This window comes from Scyliorhinus canicula, chromosome 27 (genome assembly GCF_902713615.1).
Source record: "Scyliorhinus canicula chromosome 27, sScyCan1.1, whole genome shotgun sequence".
Lineage (NCBI taxonomy): Eukaryota > Metazoa > Chordata > Chondrichthyes > Carcharhiniformes > Scyliorhinidae > Scyliorhinus > Scyliorhinus canicula.
The window spans coordinates 7816146-7832305 of NC_052172.1; the positions used below are offsets into that span (position 1 = coordinate 7816146).

General features: G+C 50.8%; 1 protein-coding gene across 1 annotated transcript; it reads left to right on the forward strand.

Moving 5' to 3' along the window:
• The first annotated feature begins 3115 nt into the window (after positions 1–3115).
• Positions 3116–13648, forward strand: med29 (mediator complex subunit 29). The gene is made up of 4 exons (XM_038785985.1): positions 3116–3347; positions 9210–9268; positions 11306–11390; positions 12620–13648. The coding sequence occupies exons 1-4, from the start codon at positions 3138–3140 to the stop codon at positions 12833–12835; spliced, it is 570 nt and encodes a 189-aa protein (XP_038641913.1). The 5' UTR covers positions 3116–3137; the 3' UTR covers positions 12836–13648.
• The last annotated feature ends 2512 nt before the right edge of the window (positions 13649–16160 follow it).

Here is a 16160-nt window from a genome sequence, read left to right on the forward strand (position 1 = left end):
ATTCTCCCCGAGTGCTATATCCAGCCGCCTCTGAATATATTCAAAGTTTTAGCATCAACTACTTCCTGTGGCAATGAATTCCACAGGCTCGCCACTCTTTGTGTGAAGAAGTGTCTCCTTATCTCTGTCCGAAATGGTTTACCCTGAATCCACAGGGTGTGGCCCCTCGTTCTGAGTTAACCACACTCTGCAGTTTCTTGCGACCTTGGGCCGAGCAGTTGCCGCACCAGGCTGTAATACAGCCGGATAGGATGCTCTCGATCGCACATTTGTAGACGTTTGTGAGAGTTGATGCAAACATGCCGAATTTCTTTAGCTTCCGTGGAAGTAGAGACGATGTTGGGCTTTCTTGACTGTTGCATCAACGTGAGTGGGCCAGGACAGACTGTTGGTGATGGTGACCCCCAGGAACTTAAAGCTATCGACCATCTCCACTTCGGAGCCATTGATGTAGACAGAGGGCTGCGTCGTACTACGCTTCCTGAAGTCAATGATCAGTTCCTTGGTCTTTCTGATGTTTAGAGCGAGGTTGTTTTCGCGACACCATGCAACCAATTGATCTATCTCCCTTCTGTGGTCTGATTTGTCGTTTGAGATGCGACCCACTACAGTCGTATCATCTGCAAACATAGATTGAGTTGGAGTTGAATCTTGCCACACAGTCGTGTCTGTATAGGGAGTACAGTAGAGGACTGAGCACACATCCTTGCGGGGCCCTGGTGTTAAGGACTATTGTGGAGGAGATTTTGTTGCCGATCCTGACAGATTGCAGGCTGTTGATGAGGCAATCAAGGGTCCAGCTGCACAGGGAGGGGTCAAATCCAAGGATGCAGAGTTTGGTTATTGTGGTGAATGTGATTCACACTATATATAGTTGCCAATATCACTCCATGTATATATGTTCGTTACCTACCCGTTGTAAGTGCAGTTGCACTATCCGACCACCAGGGGGAGTCGCTCTGGGAGTACGCGAGAGTTTGTACTGGGCTCCTCCCTTGGCTTCGCCCAGGACTCCTCCCCCTGGGGACCGATGTATAAAGATCAGTGCCTTAGAGCCAGCCTGCCAGTTCACCTGAAGTTCAACGACGAATAGGCTGGCTCTATTGTAAGTGTATTAAAGCATCTGTTCAGATCCAACTACACGTGTTCGCTGAACATTTTTTAACCCAGAGTGTTGTTGGGGTCCAGAACTCACTGTCTGATAAGGTGGCCCAGGCTGAAACCGCCAATTCATTTAAAAGGTGTCTGGATGTGCACCAGAACCTTCAGTGGCCTCTTTCTGTGCTGTAAACGTCCTATGATTTCTACATCCTTAATTATCTCTTGGCAAATAATGAACGATGAACGTCTTAATTGCACAAATTAGTTGCTGATATTATGAAAATAAAATACCATTTGACAAGAGATTTATTTGCTGGAATGTGTACATATTTACCATACAAAATGTGTTAACTGCTGACTATTTATGTGCAAAATCTATCTGTTGCGCAGTTAAAGTTTGGAAAATGCACACAGCCCTCGAGAGTGCCTGAATTTACAATTTTGCTTTTTACTTACGAAATGTACGGTAACATTGTGGATAGCACAATCGCTTCACAGCTCCAGGGTCCCAGGTTCGATTCCGGCTTGGGTCACTGCCTGTGCGGAGTCTGCACATCCTCCCCGTGTGTGCGTGGGTTTCCTCCGGGTGCTCCGGTTTCCTCCCACAGTCCAAAGATGTGCAGGTTAGGTGGATTGGCCATGCTAAATTGCCCTTAGTGTCCAAAATTGCCCTTAGTGTTGGGTGGGGTTACTGGGTTACGGGGATAGGGTGGAGGTGTTAACCTTGGGTAGGGTGCTCTTTCCAGGAGCCGGTGCAGACTCGATGGGCCGAATGGCCTCCCTCTGCACTGTAAATTCTATGTAAAAAAAAAGGAGACGCAAAACAGCATAATCTAGTTCAATGTTCTGATGATATTTCTTCTGGGTTTCGCTTGCTCCCAAAACTAGAGATTATTCCTGGAGACCCCAAGCTGGTTGTGGGTCGAGTTTAAAATCCGTGAACACATGGGGCACTGGGAGGTCAACGCTGACAACTGCTCGTAAGATTAGCGAAGTGAGCCAGCTGTCTGCCGGGTGCCAGCTCTTTGTTGGTTAAGCTGGTATGCACATTATGGGGCAGCAGAACCTAGGGGGCAAGGATGTGGCCAATATGGAAGGTTGGAGAGCAGTGACCTTTAAAACTGAGATGAGGAGGAATTTCTTCAGCCAGAGGGTGGTGAATCTGTGAAACTCTTTGCCGCAGACGGCTGTGGAGGCCAAATCACTGAGTGTCTTTAAGACAGAGATAGATAGGTTCTTGATTAATGAGGGGATATGGGGTTATGGGGAGAAGACCCATATCGGCCATGATTTGAATGGCGGAGCAGACTCGATGGGCCGAGTGGCCTAATTCTGCTCCTGTGCCTTATGACCTCTACGAGGGTGTAACCTGTGGCTTGGATTGGAGGCGAGTCGGCGCTGCAAGTAACAGAAATCATTTTTTAAATAAATTAAGAGTACCCAATTATTTATTTTGTGTCCAATTCAGGGGCAATTTAGCATGGCCAATCCACCTAATCCGAACATCTTTGGGCTGTGGGGGCAAAACCCATGCAAACTCACAAGAACAGTGACCCAGGGCTGGGATTCGAACCCAAGTCCTCAGCCCCATAGTCCCTGCACTAACCACTGCGCCACGCGCCCCCCAAGTAACAGCAATCATAACCTTGCATGTTTTCATGCCCTGACACCAGACTTTCACCTTCAAAGGTGTCTGAGGAGCTGGATTTGCCAGTACCAAAGATGGTGAGCGGCTGGGTTACTTTTTTTGTGAGTGCGCCAGTATAAAAGATGGTGAGCGGCAGGGTTACTTTTTTTGAGAGTGCGCCAGTATGAAAGATGGTGGGTGGCTAGGGTTGCTTTTTTGGGAATGCGTGCCAGTATTAAAGATGCTGGCCCAATCCGAACCCATCTGCGCACGCGCAGCTCTCAACCGGCCGAGCTCTGGTGATTGACGCAGCGGGCAGCCAATGGGTAACGGGTCTGGCGGTGATGTCATGTGTCCCGCGGACCAATGAGGCTCGAGTGGGGCGGATCCGCCGGGTGAGAGCGGGAAGATGGCGGCGCCGCTCAACCAGCAGCAACAACAGCTGGCGGCCCAGGCCCAGGCCCAGTCCCAACAGCTGGTTCAGGCCCAGCAGCTGGCCGCAGCCCAGGCCCAGGCCGGTCAGCCGGCGCTCCCGCAGCAGCAGCAACAGGCCCAGCAACAGGACGACCCAGTGGCCAAATTCAAACTACTGATCCCTCAGCTGAAGGACTCTCTGCAGGTAACGGCCTGGCAGGGTCAGTGGGCCACCTGTGGCCAGTGGTCAAAGTGACCCATGGCCTTCTGTGGCCAATGGTCAGTGTGATCCATGGCCATCTGTGGCCAATGGTCAGTGTGATCCATGGCCATCAGTGATCAGTGTGATCCATGACCTTCTGTGGCCAATGTGCTCCATGGCCATCTGTCGCCAATGGTCAATGTGATCCATGGCCATCTGTGGCCAATGGTCAGTGTGATCCATGGCCATCTGTGGCCAATTGTCAGTGTGATTCATGGCCATCTGTGGCCAATGGTCAATGTGATCCATGGCCATCTGTGGCCAATGGTCAATGTGATCCGTGGCCAATGGTCAATGTGATCCATGCCCACCTGTGGCCAATGGTCAATGTGATCCATGGACATCTGGGGTCAATGGTCAATGTGATCCATGGCCATCTGTGGCCAATGGTCAATGTGATCCATGGCCATCTGTGGCCAATGGTCAATGTGATCCATGGCCATCGATGTCCAATGGTCAATGCGATCCATGTCCATCTGTTGTCAATGATGATCAATGTGATCCATGGCCACCTGTGGCCAATGGTCAATGTGATCCATGGCCATCTGTTGTCAATGGTGATCAATGTGTTCCATGGCCATATGTGGTCAATGGTGATCAATGTGACCCTTGGCCATCTGGGGTTAATGTGGTCAATGTGATCCATGTCATCTGGGGTCAATGGTCAATAGGCTCCATGGCCATCTGGGTCAATGTGATCCATGGCCATCTGGGATCAATGGTGACCAATGTGATCCATGGTCATCTGTGGTCAATGGTGATCAATGTGATCCATGATCATCTGGGGTCAATGGGGACCAATGTGATCCATGGTCATCTGGGGTCAATGGGGATCAGTGTGATCCGTGGCCATATGTGGTCAATGGTGATCAATGTGATCCATGGCCATCTGGGGTTAATGGTCAATAGGATCCATGGCCATCTTGGTCAATGTGATCCATGGCCATCTGGGTCAATGTGATCCATGACCATCTGGGGTCAATGGTCAATGTGATCCATGGTCATCTGTGGTCAATGGTGATCCATGGTCATCTGGGGTCAATGGTCAGCAGGATCCATGGCCCTCTGGGTCAAGGTTCACTGTGATCCATGGCCATCTGGGGTCAATTGTCATAGTGATCCATAGTCACCTAGGGTTAATGACCAATATGATCCATGGTCATTGGGTCAATGGTCAATAGGATCCATGGCCACCTGATGGCCAAGTGTCGGCAGGTTTCACAGCTATCTGGGAGTTGAGGGTCAGTGGAATCCATGACCGTCTGAGGGGGGGGGGGGGCGGGGGGTCAAGTGCCAGTGGGACTCATGGCCATCTGGGGGTCAAGCATCAATGGGACCATGGCTGACTGGGAGGGTCATGGGCCGCTGGAACCCATGGCCACCCCAGATGGACATGGGTCCTCAATGAATCTTACCCAGGTGACCCTAGGCTGTCAGGTGGCTATGGATCCTGTTGACCATGGAGTTAGTGGGATGCATGGTCATCTGGCGTCAAGGGCTGGGTACCGCAGCACTCTTGGGTCAGGGGAATCAATGACCAAATCTAGTAGTTTTGAGTTGCTAGATCTGTTCTGAATCTGTCCCATTTAGAACAGTAGTAGTGCCATTTAACATGATGGAGGGTAGCCTTAATGTGGTGTTGGAACTTTGTCTCCAGTGGACTATGCAGTGGTTACCAAAGCTGTAATGGGCAGAGGCAGTGGCGCTGTTGTATTGTTACTGGACTAGTAATCCACAGACGCAGGGCGCGATCTGGGGACCACCACAGCATATAGTGAAATTTGAATCTGGAACTAAAAGTCTAATAATGACCATGAAACCATTGTCGATTGTTGTACAATCCCATCTGGTTCGATAATGTTCTTTGGGGAAGGAAATCTACCATCTTTACCCGGTCTGGCCTACATGTGACTCCAGACCCACAAAAACGTGGTTGACTCTCAGTTAGGGATGGGCAATAAATGCTGGTCGAGCAAGCGACGCTCACGTCCCATAAACTGCATTTTGAAAAGATGCATTTGTGGCGGGTACATTGGTGAGGACGAGGTAAAATAGGTTCATTCCCTCTACAGCTACTGCAGAGGAAGTCCTTCAGGACTCAGCCAGCTGGGTCTGTGGTAGTGCTACTGAGTCACTGTTAGACACCCACCCAGAATACGTTTGGTTTCCTTGCCACCCTCAGTGCTTCCTCCAAGTGCAGTAAGAAGTCTTACAACACCAGGTTAAAGTCCAACAGGTTTGTTTCAAACACGAGCTTTCGGAGTGCAGCTCCTTCCTCGGGTGAATGCGCTCCGAAAGCTCGTGTTTGAAACAAACCTGTTGGACTTTAACCTGGTGTTGTAAGACTTCTTACTGTGCTCACCCCAGTCCAACGCCGTCATCTCAACATCCTTCCTCCAAGTGATGTTCAACATGGAAGACGACTGATCAGTTGAGGTTTCCTTGCCCATGTTTGACTTGATACCATAAGATTTCATGGGGTCGAGGATTCCCCATGGCAACTCCCAACTGCGCTTCCACCTCTGCTGGGTCTCCTGTGCCAGTGGGATAGGACATACTCCGAGATCGTGATGGTGAAATCTGGGACATTGGCTGTAAGGTATGATTCTGTGAGCCACTGTCAGGCTGTTGCTTGACTGGTCTGTGGGACAGCTCTCCCAATTTTCATACAAGACCCCAGCAGTTCATAAAGTCGCCTTTGTAGGATTTACAGTGCTGATGTGTCTGCTGAGATCAGTGTTTTTAAAACTTTTGTTCCCGGGTCTCACATTTGCCAACTGGCTAACTGTTGGAACCCACGCCAGCCGACCTTCACCACACACACTACGTTCGCTTACCCTTTAATGCGAAAGGGGAGCCTGCTTAGTCCTCACGATCTCACACCAGGAGGAAAGGGCAAAGTGTATTATCAGGTACAGACTTCGACTAGTTCCTTTGTGCCATCCTCATCTATATGAGAACGGAAAATCCAACCTCAGACATGAGCGTCGTTGTGAAGGGCAATAGCAACAAAATGCTTGTTTTACTCAGCACTAGATACTCCTGGGAAAAGCTACTCCAGAATACTGACAGCCTCATGGGCTTTTGCCGTGTTTTTAACGTGGTATCACAGATCGGATACAGCAGCATAGTCTTTTAATTTCGAGTCAGCTCCAGGTGAATAACTGACTCTGGGGTCTCAACCTCAAAAGGAATTTTTCACCAATCCCTTCTCTTTCCAAAATCTGAAACTTCTCTCGTTTGCCAGTACTTCCCAGCATATAGTTCACATGGGCTTTGCATCCTTATCTGCACTGACACAATTGACGAAACCATAACCTCAAAAAAGCATCTTTATACTGATTTTTCCCAAGTTAAGTTCCTTCTTTGTAGGCTGTCAACCAGAGGCCCTGGAGCTCTGAACAGAACTTACACTTGCAATGCTCTGTCCTGCCCTGGACTCTCCTGTGAAACTCTCTCCAGCAGATCCGATTGTCAGATCCTGGCAGCGGCTACATTGTATTTGTGTCTCTGTCTGACTCTTACTTACAATAAAACGATTCATCTTCAGAGTCCTCATGTCAGCAGCTGGAAAATGGATGAAGCTCTCCTCCGCGATTTGGCTCCAAAAGCACGTACATACAGGCCGCTTGGCGTCACGTGTACGTGCAGGGCGCATGACCCCGCTCGCTACTGCCGCTTCTGGCCGGAAGACTGCCCACAGCTTCATTTCATTCTCATTTAAAAGGCAGCAGCAGCAGCTGCCATTCTCAATAGAAATTTCTGGTAGTGACCACTGTGCGCTTTTCCCGTGATCGGGGCCACTGCGGGAACGCTGCAACCGATCGCTCCCCAACCCTCCAGACACCCGCCAGTGACACACCCACGGGTCACGACCCGCACTTTGAAAAACCGTGTCCTAGATCCGTGCTGGATGGAGCGTCCGGTTTTAATCTTATTTGGTTTTTCTGCAATGGCTTTCTAGGACCGAAAGAAACGAGTGAACCAGATGGATTATTACACAGATCTGGTTGTTTCAGAATCCTCACTGACATTCTGGGGATTACTAAACTGGACCCAGCCGTATAAATACTGTGGCTGCAAGGGCAGCGGGGTGGCACAGTGGTTAGCACTGCCACCTCACGGCGCCGAGGTCCCAGGTTCGATCCCGGCTCTGGGTCACTGTTCGTGTGGAGTTTGCACATTCTCCCCGTGTCTGCGTGGGTTTCGCCCCCACAACCCAAAGATGTGCAGGCTAGGTGGATTGGCCATGCTAAATTGCCCCTTAATTGGAAAAAAAATGAATTGGGTACTTTAAATTTAGAAACAAAATAAATTAATGCTGTGGCTATCAGAGCAGTTCAGAGGCTGGGAATTCTGCGGTGAGTAACTCACCTCCTGACTCCCCAAAGCCTGTCCACCACCTACCAGACAGACACCAGTGAGGAGTGTGATGAAGAATGACACCATCCAAGAAAAAAACACTCCCACTTGATTGGCACCTCGTCCAGCGCCTTAAACCTCCACCGCCGACGAACAGTGTCAGCCGCCTTGTCACCATTGTGAGATATTATGGGTGGCACGGCAGCACAGTGGATAGCACTGTTTCTTCGCAGTGCCGGGGTCCCAGGTTCGATTCCCTGCTGGGTCACTGTGCGGAGTCTGCACGCTCTCCCCATGTCTGCGTGGGTTTCCTCCGGGTGCTCCGGTTTCCTCCCACAAGTCTCAAAAGACGTGCTTGTAAGGTGAAACAAAAGGGAAAATGCTGGAAAATCTCAGCAGGTCTGGCAGCATCTGTAGGGAGAGAAAAGAGCTAACGTTTCGAGTCCGATGACTCTGTCAAAGCTGTGACAAAGAGTCATCGGACTCGAAACGTTAGCTCTGTTCTCTCCCTACAGATGCTGCCAGACTTGCTGAGATTTTCCAGCATTTACCCTTACGTTTCAGATTCCAGCATCCGCAGTAATTTGCTTTTATCCAGTGCTTGTGACATGAATTGGATATTCTGAATTCTCCCTCAGTGTATCCGAACAGGCGCTGGAGTGTGGCAACTATGGGATTTTCACAGTAACTTCATTGCAGTGTTAATGAAAGCCTACTCGTGACACTCATAAAGAATATTATATATGGTTTTGAGGTTAGTCAGGTCAGCCATAGACATAGACATAGAACATACAGTACAGAAGGAGGCCATTCAGCCCATCGAGTCTGCACCGACCAGTTAAGCCCTCACTTCCACCCTATCCCAATAACCTCTCCTAACCTTTTTGGTCACTAAGGGCAATTTATCATTTTTTAAAAATAAATTTAGAGTACCCAATTCATTTCTTCCAATTATGGGACAATTTAGCATGGCCAATTCACCTAGCCTGCACACCTTTGGGTTGTGGGGGCGAAACCCACGCAGACATGGGCAGAATGTGCAAACTCCACACGGTGACCCAGGGCCGGGATCAAACCTGGGACCTCGGCGCCGTGAGGCAGCAGGGCTAGCCCACTGCGCCACCGTGCTAAGACTACTCTATTCCTGCATCCCTGCCCTTAGGGGCATTTTATCATGGCCAGTCCACCTAACCTGCACGTCTTTGGACTGTGGGAGGAAACCGGAGCACCCGGAGGAAACCCACGCAGACTCGGGGAGAATGTGCACAATCTGCACAGGCAGTGACCCAGTGGGACATCGAAACTGGGACCCTGACGCTGTGAAGCTATCCACTTGTGCTCCTATGCTGCTCATTGATCTTATTGAATGGAGCAGCAGGCTCGAGGGGCCGAGTGGCCTCCTTCTGCCCCTGATGCGTGTGTAACTTTGTGTTTACCTTCTAGAACCTCATGAGGATTGCAGCGCTGAACTTGTCCCAGAATACAACCATAGACAACGGACAGTGAGTATCATTTTCCTCAAATCAACAGGGCAGGCGAGCTTCCATCAGCTGTTAAAGCCCTCTGTTTAGGCCTTGCCTTCTCTTTGTACCTGTTAACATATGATCCAGCCATTGATGGGTTGACTGGGATGAGATGGAATGGGTGTGTGAGGAGATCCTGTCGGTCAGTCTGTGGTTTCCCTTACTGTTAAGAGTGTCAGCACAATAGTTGCGGTAAACTGTGAGGAGTTTGTACAGTGTCTCCAGCAACCAGGCCGCACAGGGCGGCCATCTTCCAAATGGGAGGCCCCAGATCCCAAGTTTTATTTGAATTTAATCGAGGTTAGTGCTGGACAGTGAGACAAGAAGCATGTGCAAGTTAGGTGAATTGGCCATGATAAATTGCCCTTAGTGTCCAAAATTGCCCTTAGTGTTGGGTGGGGTTACTGGGTTATGGGAATAGGGTGGAGGCGTTGACCTTGGGTAGGGTGCTCTTTCCAAGAGCCGGTGCAGACTCGATGGGCCGAATGGCCTCCTTCTGCACTGTAAATTCTATGAAAATAACAACAGAAGTAGGCCATTCAGCCCTTTTGAGTCTGCTCTGCCATTCAATATGATCTTGCATGATTGTCAACCTTAACTCCCCTGTCCTGCCTTCCCCCATAACCCTTGACTCTCTTGTCGATCAAAGACCTGCCTAACTAAATTAATCTGCCTTTTTATTTCTTCATTCATGGGGCTTTTCACAGTAACTTCATTGAAGCCTACTTGTGACAATAAACAATTATTATTATTATGTGGGTGTCGCTGGCTAGGCCCAGCATTTATTACCCATCCTAATTGCCCCTTGTGAAGGTGGCGGGGAGCCGACTTGAACCGCTGCAGTCCCTGTGGTGTAGGTGCACCCACAGTGCTGTCCAATTGTAAAGTGACCTCTGCAGTGTTCTGTCAAAACATTCCCAGGGCAGGTACCGAATGCTGGGCTTCTGAAGAAAACACTAGGGCTTGGAAAAACGTCGCTCTGTAGGCCTCGGAAATCAGACCCCGCGGGGAACCGGGTCTATTAGAGATGCGGAGACCCTGGGGGAACCGGGCCTATGAGAGTTGCGGAGACCCTGGGGGACCCTAAGGGCAGTACGGTAGCATTGTGGTCAGCACAATTGCTTCACAGCTCCAGGGTCCCAGGTTCGATTCCCGGCTTGGGTCACTGTCTGTGCGGAGTCTGCACATCCTCCCCGTGTGTGCGTGGGTTTCCTCCGGGTGCTCCGGTTTCCTCCCACAGTCCAAAGATGTGCAGGTTAGGTGGATTGACCATGATAAATTACCCTTAGTGTCTAAAATTGCCCTTAGTGTTGGGTGGGGTTACTGGGTTGTGGGGATAGGGTGGAGTTGTTGACCTTGGGTAGGGTGCTCTTTCCAAGAGCCGGTGCAGACTCGATGGGCCGAATGGCCTCCTTCTGCACTGTAAATTCTATGAACCGGGTCTATTAGAGTTACGGAGACCCTGGGGGAACCGGGTCTATTAGAGTTACGGAGACCCTGGGGGGAACCGGGTCTATTAGAGTTACAGAGACTCTGGGGGAACCGGGTATATTAGAGTTACAGAGACTCTGGGGGAACCGGGTCTATTAGAGTTACGGAGACCCTGGGGGGAACTGGATCTATTAGAGTTACAGAGACTCTGGGGGAACCGGGTATATTAGAGTTGCGGAGACCCTGGGGGATCCGGGTCTATTAGAGTTGCGGACACCCTGGGGGAACCGGGTCTATTAGAGTTGCGGACACCCTGGGGGAACCGGGTCTATTAGAGTTGCGGAGACCCTGGGGGATCCGGGTCTATTAGAGTTGCGGAGATCCTGGGGGAAACCGGGTCTATTAGAGTTGCGGACACCCTGTGGTGAGCCTGTGCAGAGTTGATTTTGGTGGATTGTTTGTGGGGAAATGCTGCCACCAGCTGGATATACCAGGGACACACAGGCTGGAGGTCATTGATAACATTTCCCCCGGGGCAGGATGAAGAGTCAGATTAATGTACTGTCATTATTCTTTCCTCTCCAGGAAGAGCAACGACACAGCGCTGCAGCGATTCGATAAGAGCTTGGAGGAGTTTTACGCCCTCTGTGACCAGGTGGAGCTGTGCCTGGTGAGTGACAGGATTTCAAATCGGACATGATCCAGACTGTGGTTATATTAACGGGTTTACCTGGTTTTCTGCCCTCCCCGACTCCTGTATCTGTCTCCCTGTTATCCCATCCCCATGTTATCCCATCCCCATGTTATCCCATCCCCATGTTACCCCATCCCCATGTCCGTCAGATCCTTTCCCATGTTCTCCCACCTGAGCCCCAGTCTATCAACCCAGCTGCTGGCCAATCCACCTGGAAAACCACAGCGCGTGTGCCGTACACTGGGAGCGTCGGTCTTGGAGTTTTGTTCATTGAAGGGATGTGTCTAGACCAACATTTATTGCCCATTTCCAATTGCCCCTCAGGGGGAAATGCTGCGGCAAAGCAGTCTCACGGGGTCCCAGTAAATTACGATGGGAAAACCATGCAAAGGGTGTTCAGGCGGCACCTTGCAACACAAACCGCAGTCCACAGGCACCTCATTTAACCCTGTTTCAGGCCTGGCTGTCTCACCCAGTCTGGATCGAAGATGCAACTTAAACATAAACGCCACCCACCCGGCCAAATGTGAAAGCAGACGGGCCACGTAAAATTCTGTCCAATTGGCCCCTCAGTTAGCTAAATTACTGGCTTGATTGTCCGCCAGCGCGCTTCCGACTCTCGCACATGCCTACCGACCGAATCGCTGCTCCAGCCGGAGGGGTCTACGGCACAGAAATGTCCTTTCGGCCCATCACGTCTATGCCAGTCAAAAACAAACGGCGAACTTTTCTAACCCCATTTTCCAGCTCTTGGCCGGTCTTAGCCCTTGCCTGCCTCGGCATCGCAGGTGCACATCTAAATACTTCTTAAATGTTATGAAGGTCTCTACCTCCGCCACCCTTTCAGGCAGCGGGTTGCAGACTCCCCACCACCCTCTGAAAAAGCGTTTCCTCGCATCCCGCTCCACGCGCAGCACAGTGGCTAGCACCGCTGCCTCACAGCGCCAGGGACCCGGTTCAATTCCAGCCTTGGGTGACACTATTCTCTGCACGTTCTCCCCGTGTCTGTGTGGGTTTCATAGAGCATATAGTGCGGGAGGAGGCCATTCGGCCCATCGAGCCTGCACCGACCCACTTCCACCCTATCGGTTTCCTCCCACAGTCCAAAGTCGATCGGCTTTGCTAAAATTGACGTTTAGTTAGCTTGAAGTGTGTGTGCGTGACCTCTCTTCCTTTTGACGGTGACTGTAGCCCTTCCTTTGCAGAGGCTGGCGTTTGAGTGCCTTTCCCAGAGCATCGACAGTTCCAAACACTCGCCTAACCTGGTTCCCACTGCAACCAAGCCGGACACGGTGCAGACAGAGAGCCAGTCATACACTCAGTACCTGAGTATGATCAAGTCGCAGATCTCCTGTGCCAAGGACATTCACAACGCCCTCCTGGAGTGCTCAAAGAGGATTGCCAGCAAGGGGCAGATTTGACTGCCTCCGCCGTGTCCGCAGCCTTCATTTGGACAATTCCTTCTGGAGCGTGGACTCCAGGACTCCGGGGGCTGCAGCTGCTGTCTCCTGGTGGATTCGGACATGGTCATTCCGGAGCAGATGGTGGGGGGGGGGTAAAGGTCAGATTCTGTCTACCTCCCCCCTGTCGTGCACCCATTCTACATCCCCCCCCCCACACCCCCCACACCAACCTTTCCTCAGGCTGACATTGTCTCTGTTTATATTTGTTCAGTGGGAGGATGTTAGGGTTAGAAGAGTGTTTACCATAGGGGTTCATTGTGTCGCCTGTGTCCCATCGAGCATGTGAGCATTAAACAGTCACCCCCTTAAACAGGTTCAACCCGTCCTCTTCTGAAACTGGAATCTTCAGCGACTGGAGCGTTAGTACAAAGGGAGGCTTGCACCTTGGTACGTGTGCGCTGGACTGAGTGGGTAGGGCATCAATGGGAAAGTGTTTGACTCTCGGCGTGTGACCCCTGGCACCTCTGCCGCTGCGGCCAAATTGTGCGGCAAACCTGAGGAAAGGGAGGCGACCGGATCTGATCCCCAATCCGCTGTTGAGGTCTGCCGAGCAACCTTTAAGTCTGATCCCCCCCACCCCACCCAGGGGGAGCTCTCGGTCTGTCCATCCGGTTCCTCAGACAGGACGTCCAGTTCATGCGATCGTTGCTACAAAGTGGTTTGTTTCCATCCCCAGCCTTTTCAGCCCTGCCGGCAGCTTGTGCAGTTTACTCATTGCAAACTCTTCACATAATAAAGGATCATTTGGAAGATGTACATAACTCCCGACAATGGTTGCCGAATAGAATGATTTTAAATGCTTTGTTTGAGTCTCCCCGTCTTATCTCTCTCGCAACTCACTCAGTTTCACTCCTGGCCTCCTCCACTAACATAGAACAGTACAGCACAGAACAGGCCCTTTGGCCCTCGATGTTGTGCCGAGCCATGATCACCCGACTCAAACCCACGTATCCACCCTATACCCTTAACCCAACAACCCCACTTAACCTTACTTTTTAGGACACTACGGGCAATTTAGCATGGCCAATCCACCTAACCGGCACATCTTTGGACTGTGGGAGGAAACCGGAGCACCCGGAGGAAACCCACGCACACACGGCGAGGACGTGCAGACTCCACACAGACAGTGACCCAGCCGGGAATCGAACCTGGGACCCTGGAGCTGTGACCAATCTTATAAATCCTGTAGAAGGATTATTTGCATCCGAAACGTCAACCAATGTTTCTCTCACTGCCAGACCTGCTGAGTTTATCCAGAATTTTTTGTTTGGATAGCACGGTAGCATGGTGGTTAGCATAAATGCTTCACAGCTCCAGGGTCCCAGGTTCGATTCCGGCTTGGGTCACTGTCTGTGCGGAGTCTGCACGTCCTCCCCGTGTGTGCGTGGGTTTCCTCCGGGTGCTCTGGTTTCCTCCCACAGTCCAAAGATGTGCGGGTTAGGTGGATTGGCCATGCTAAATTGCCCGTAGTGTCCTGTAAGGTTAAGGGGGGGGGGGTTGTTGGGTTACAGGTATAGGGTGGATACGTGGGTTTGAGTAGGGTGATCATTGCTCGGCACAACATCGAGGGCCGAAGGGCCTGTTCTGTGCTGTACTGTTCTATGTTCTATGAATGGTTCTCTCACCATGGTGTCATCGCCCTCTTTCTCAAAAGAGGATGATCTTTGTGAACTATTGTCCCTATCTCCAACCACCATTTCCTTCTCAAAATGCATCGGCATCCTCCCAAATCTCTGCCCACCTTACTCACAACTCCATTTCTGGACTTTGACGACCTCATGAAGGAGCATATTTCCAACTGTGTTTTTCACTCACCACCCTGACTTGGAAATATACCGGCTGTGCGACCTGTCGCTTTGTTGCCCTTTTTTAATACTATCCCACCAGCGTCGCCAAAAATGTTGCCAATGAATAATGATGATATTGCTTTTCAGAGTGGCCGGGTATCAAATGATACCACCACAAGGTTCAACCAGATATCGATCAAAGACCCAACAACCAGTCAGTTAGTTCAAGTTCAATAATAGTTTATTTACACACAGGATTAACTCACACATGCAACATAAAAACACTACAAGCTAAATTATACCTAACGCTACAACAACCTGTACTTGACTTCAAGCACCCGGCTTTGGCACAGGAACAAGGCCTTTGTTCGGATCTGGAGTGGCTGGGTCGGGAGAAGTAACTTCGGATCTGCTGGGCTCATCCGTCTGGTAGCGATCGTTGATTTTGAACTTGCTTCTGGTCGTGGTGCTGCGGATGGCTTCAGGTATCGGCCGGGCCGAAGAGTGGCAGTGTGCCAGGGCCAAAAGAGATCGAACGCATGGCAGTGTCTCTCTTTTATCCTTTGGGGTTTCACGCTCTCTTGGGCGGTCCTGAGCTTTGGACCCAATAATTCGGCAGGCTTCCATTACTATCTTCGATTTGAACCAATAAAGGGGCGGGTGCCCTGATGGCTGGGCGTGTCCTGAGCGGTCATTGACCTTGGCAATTTTGGCTTCCTGGGTGAAGGGAGTGGCACCGATGTGTCTGGAATTGGATCTGATACCTGAGTACCAGTCCTTTGTCCTGGGGAAATGGGCCATTAGAATGCAAATTGGCTGGGGGTTTCGATACTGTCTGGTTCTCTGCTAGCAAATATACATTTAGGCTCTGAGTTTGCCTGAATCCTGTATTGGCCATATTTCCCTTGAGTCTTTGCAAGTATCCATGTTTCCTTTGTAAGTGGCCATCCCAGATGGCTACAGCTTCCATACCCACGACCACCACTATCTAGAAGGACAAGGGCAGCAGATACATGGGAACCCCGCCACCTGGAGGTTCCCCTCCAAGCGTCACACATTCCCGACTTGGAAATATATCGGCCGATCCTTCACTGTCGCCGGGTCAAATCCTGGAATTCCCTCCCTATCAGCACAGTGGGTGTACCTACACCACACGGATTGCAGCGGTTCAACAAGGCACCTAGCCACCACCTTCTCAAGGGGCAATGAGGGATGGGCATTAAATGCCGGCCCAGCCAGCGACGACCACGCACCATGAATAAATGATTTTAAAACCACCAGGATGGTGTGGGGCTTGGAGGGTATCTTGCTGGTGGTGTTCCTGTGTGTCTGATGCCCTTGTCCTTTGAAATTGTAGAGGTTTGGGTTTGGAAGGTGCTGTTGAAGGGGCCTTGGGGAGTTCCTGCAGTGCATCTTGTCGATGGTACACACGGCTGTCACTGTGCATCGGTGGTGGAGGAGGGAGTGAATTTTTGTGGATAGGGTGCCAATCAAGC

Excerpts from the sequence above, each read along its gene's own strand:
- med29 (XM_038785985.1), top strand. The coding sequence starts at position 3,138 with ATGGCGGCGCCGCTCAACCAGCAGCAACAACAGCTGGCGGCCCAGGCC. Across the intron at positions 9,269-11,305 it reads ACAACCATAGACAACGGACA|GAAGAGCAACGACACAGCGC; the intron begins GTGAGTATCATT and ends TTTCCTCTCCAG. Across the intron at positions 11,391-12,619 it reads ACCAGGTGGAGCTGTGCCTG|AGGCTGGCGTTTGAGTGCCT; the intron begins GTGAGTGACAGG and ends CTTCCTTTGCAG.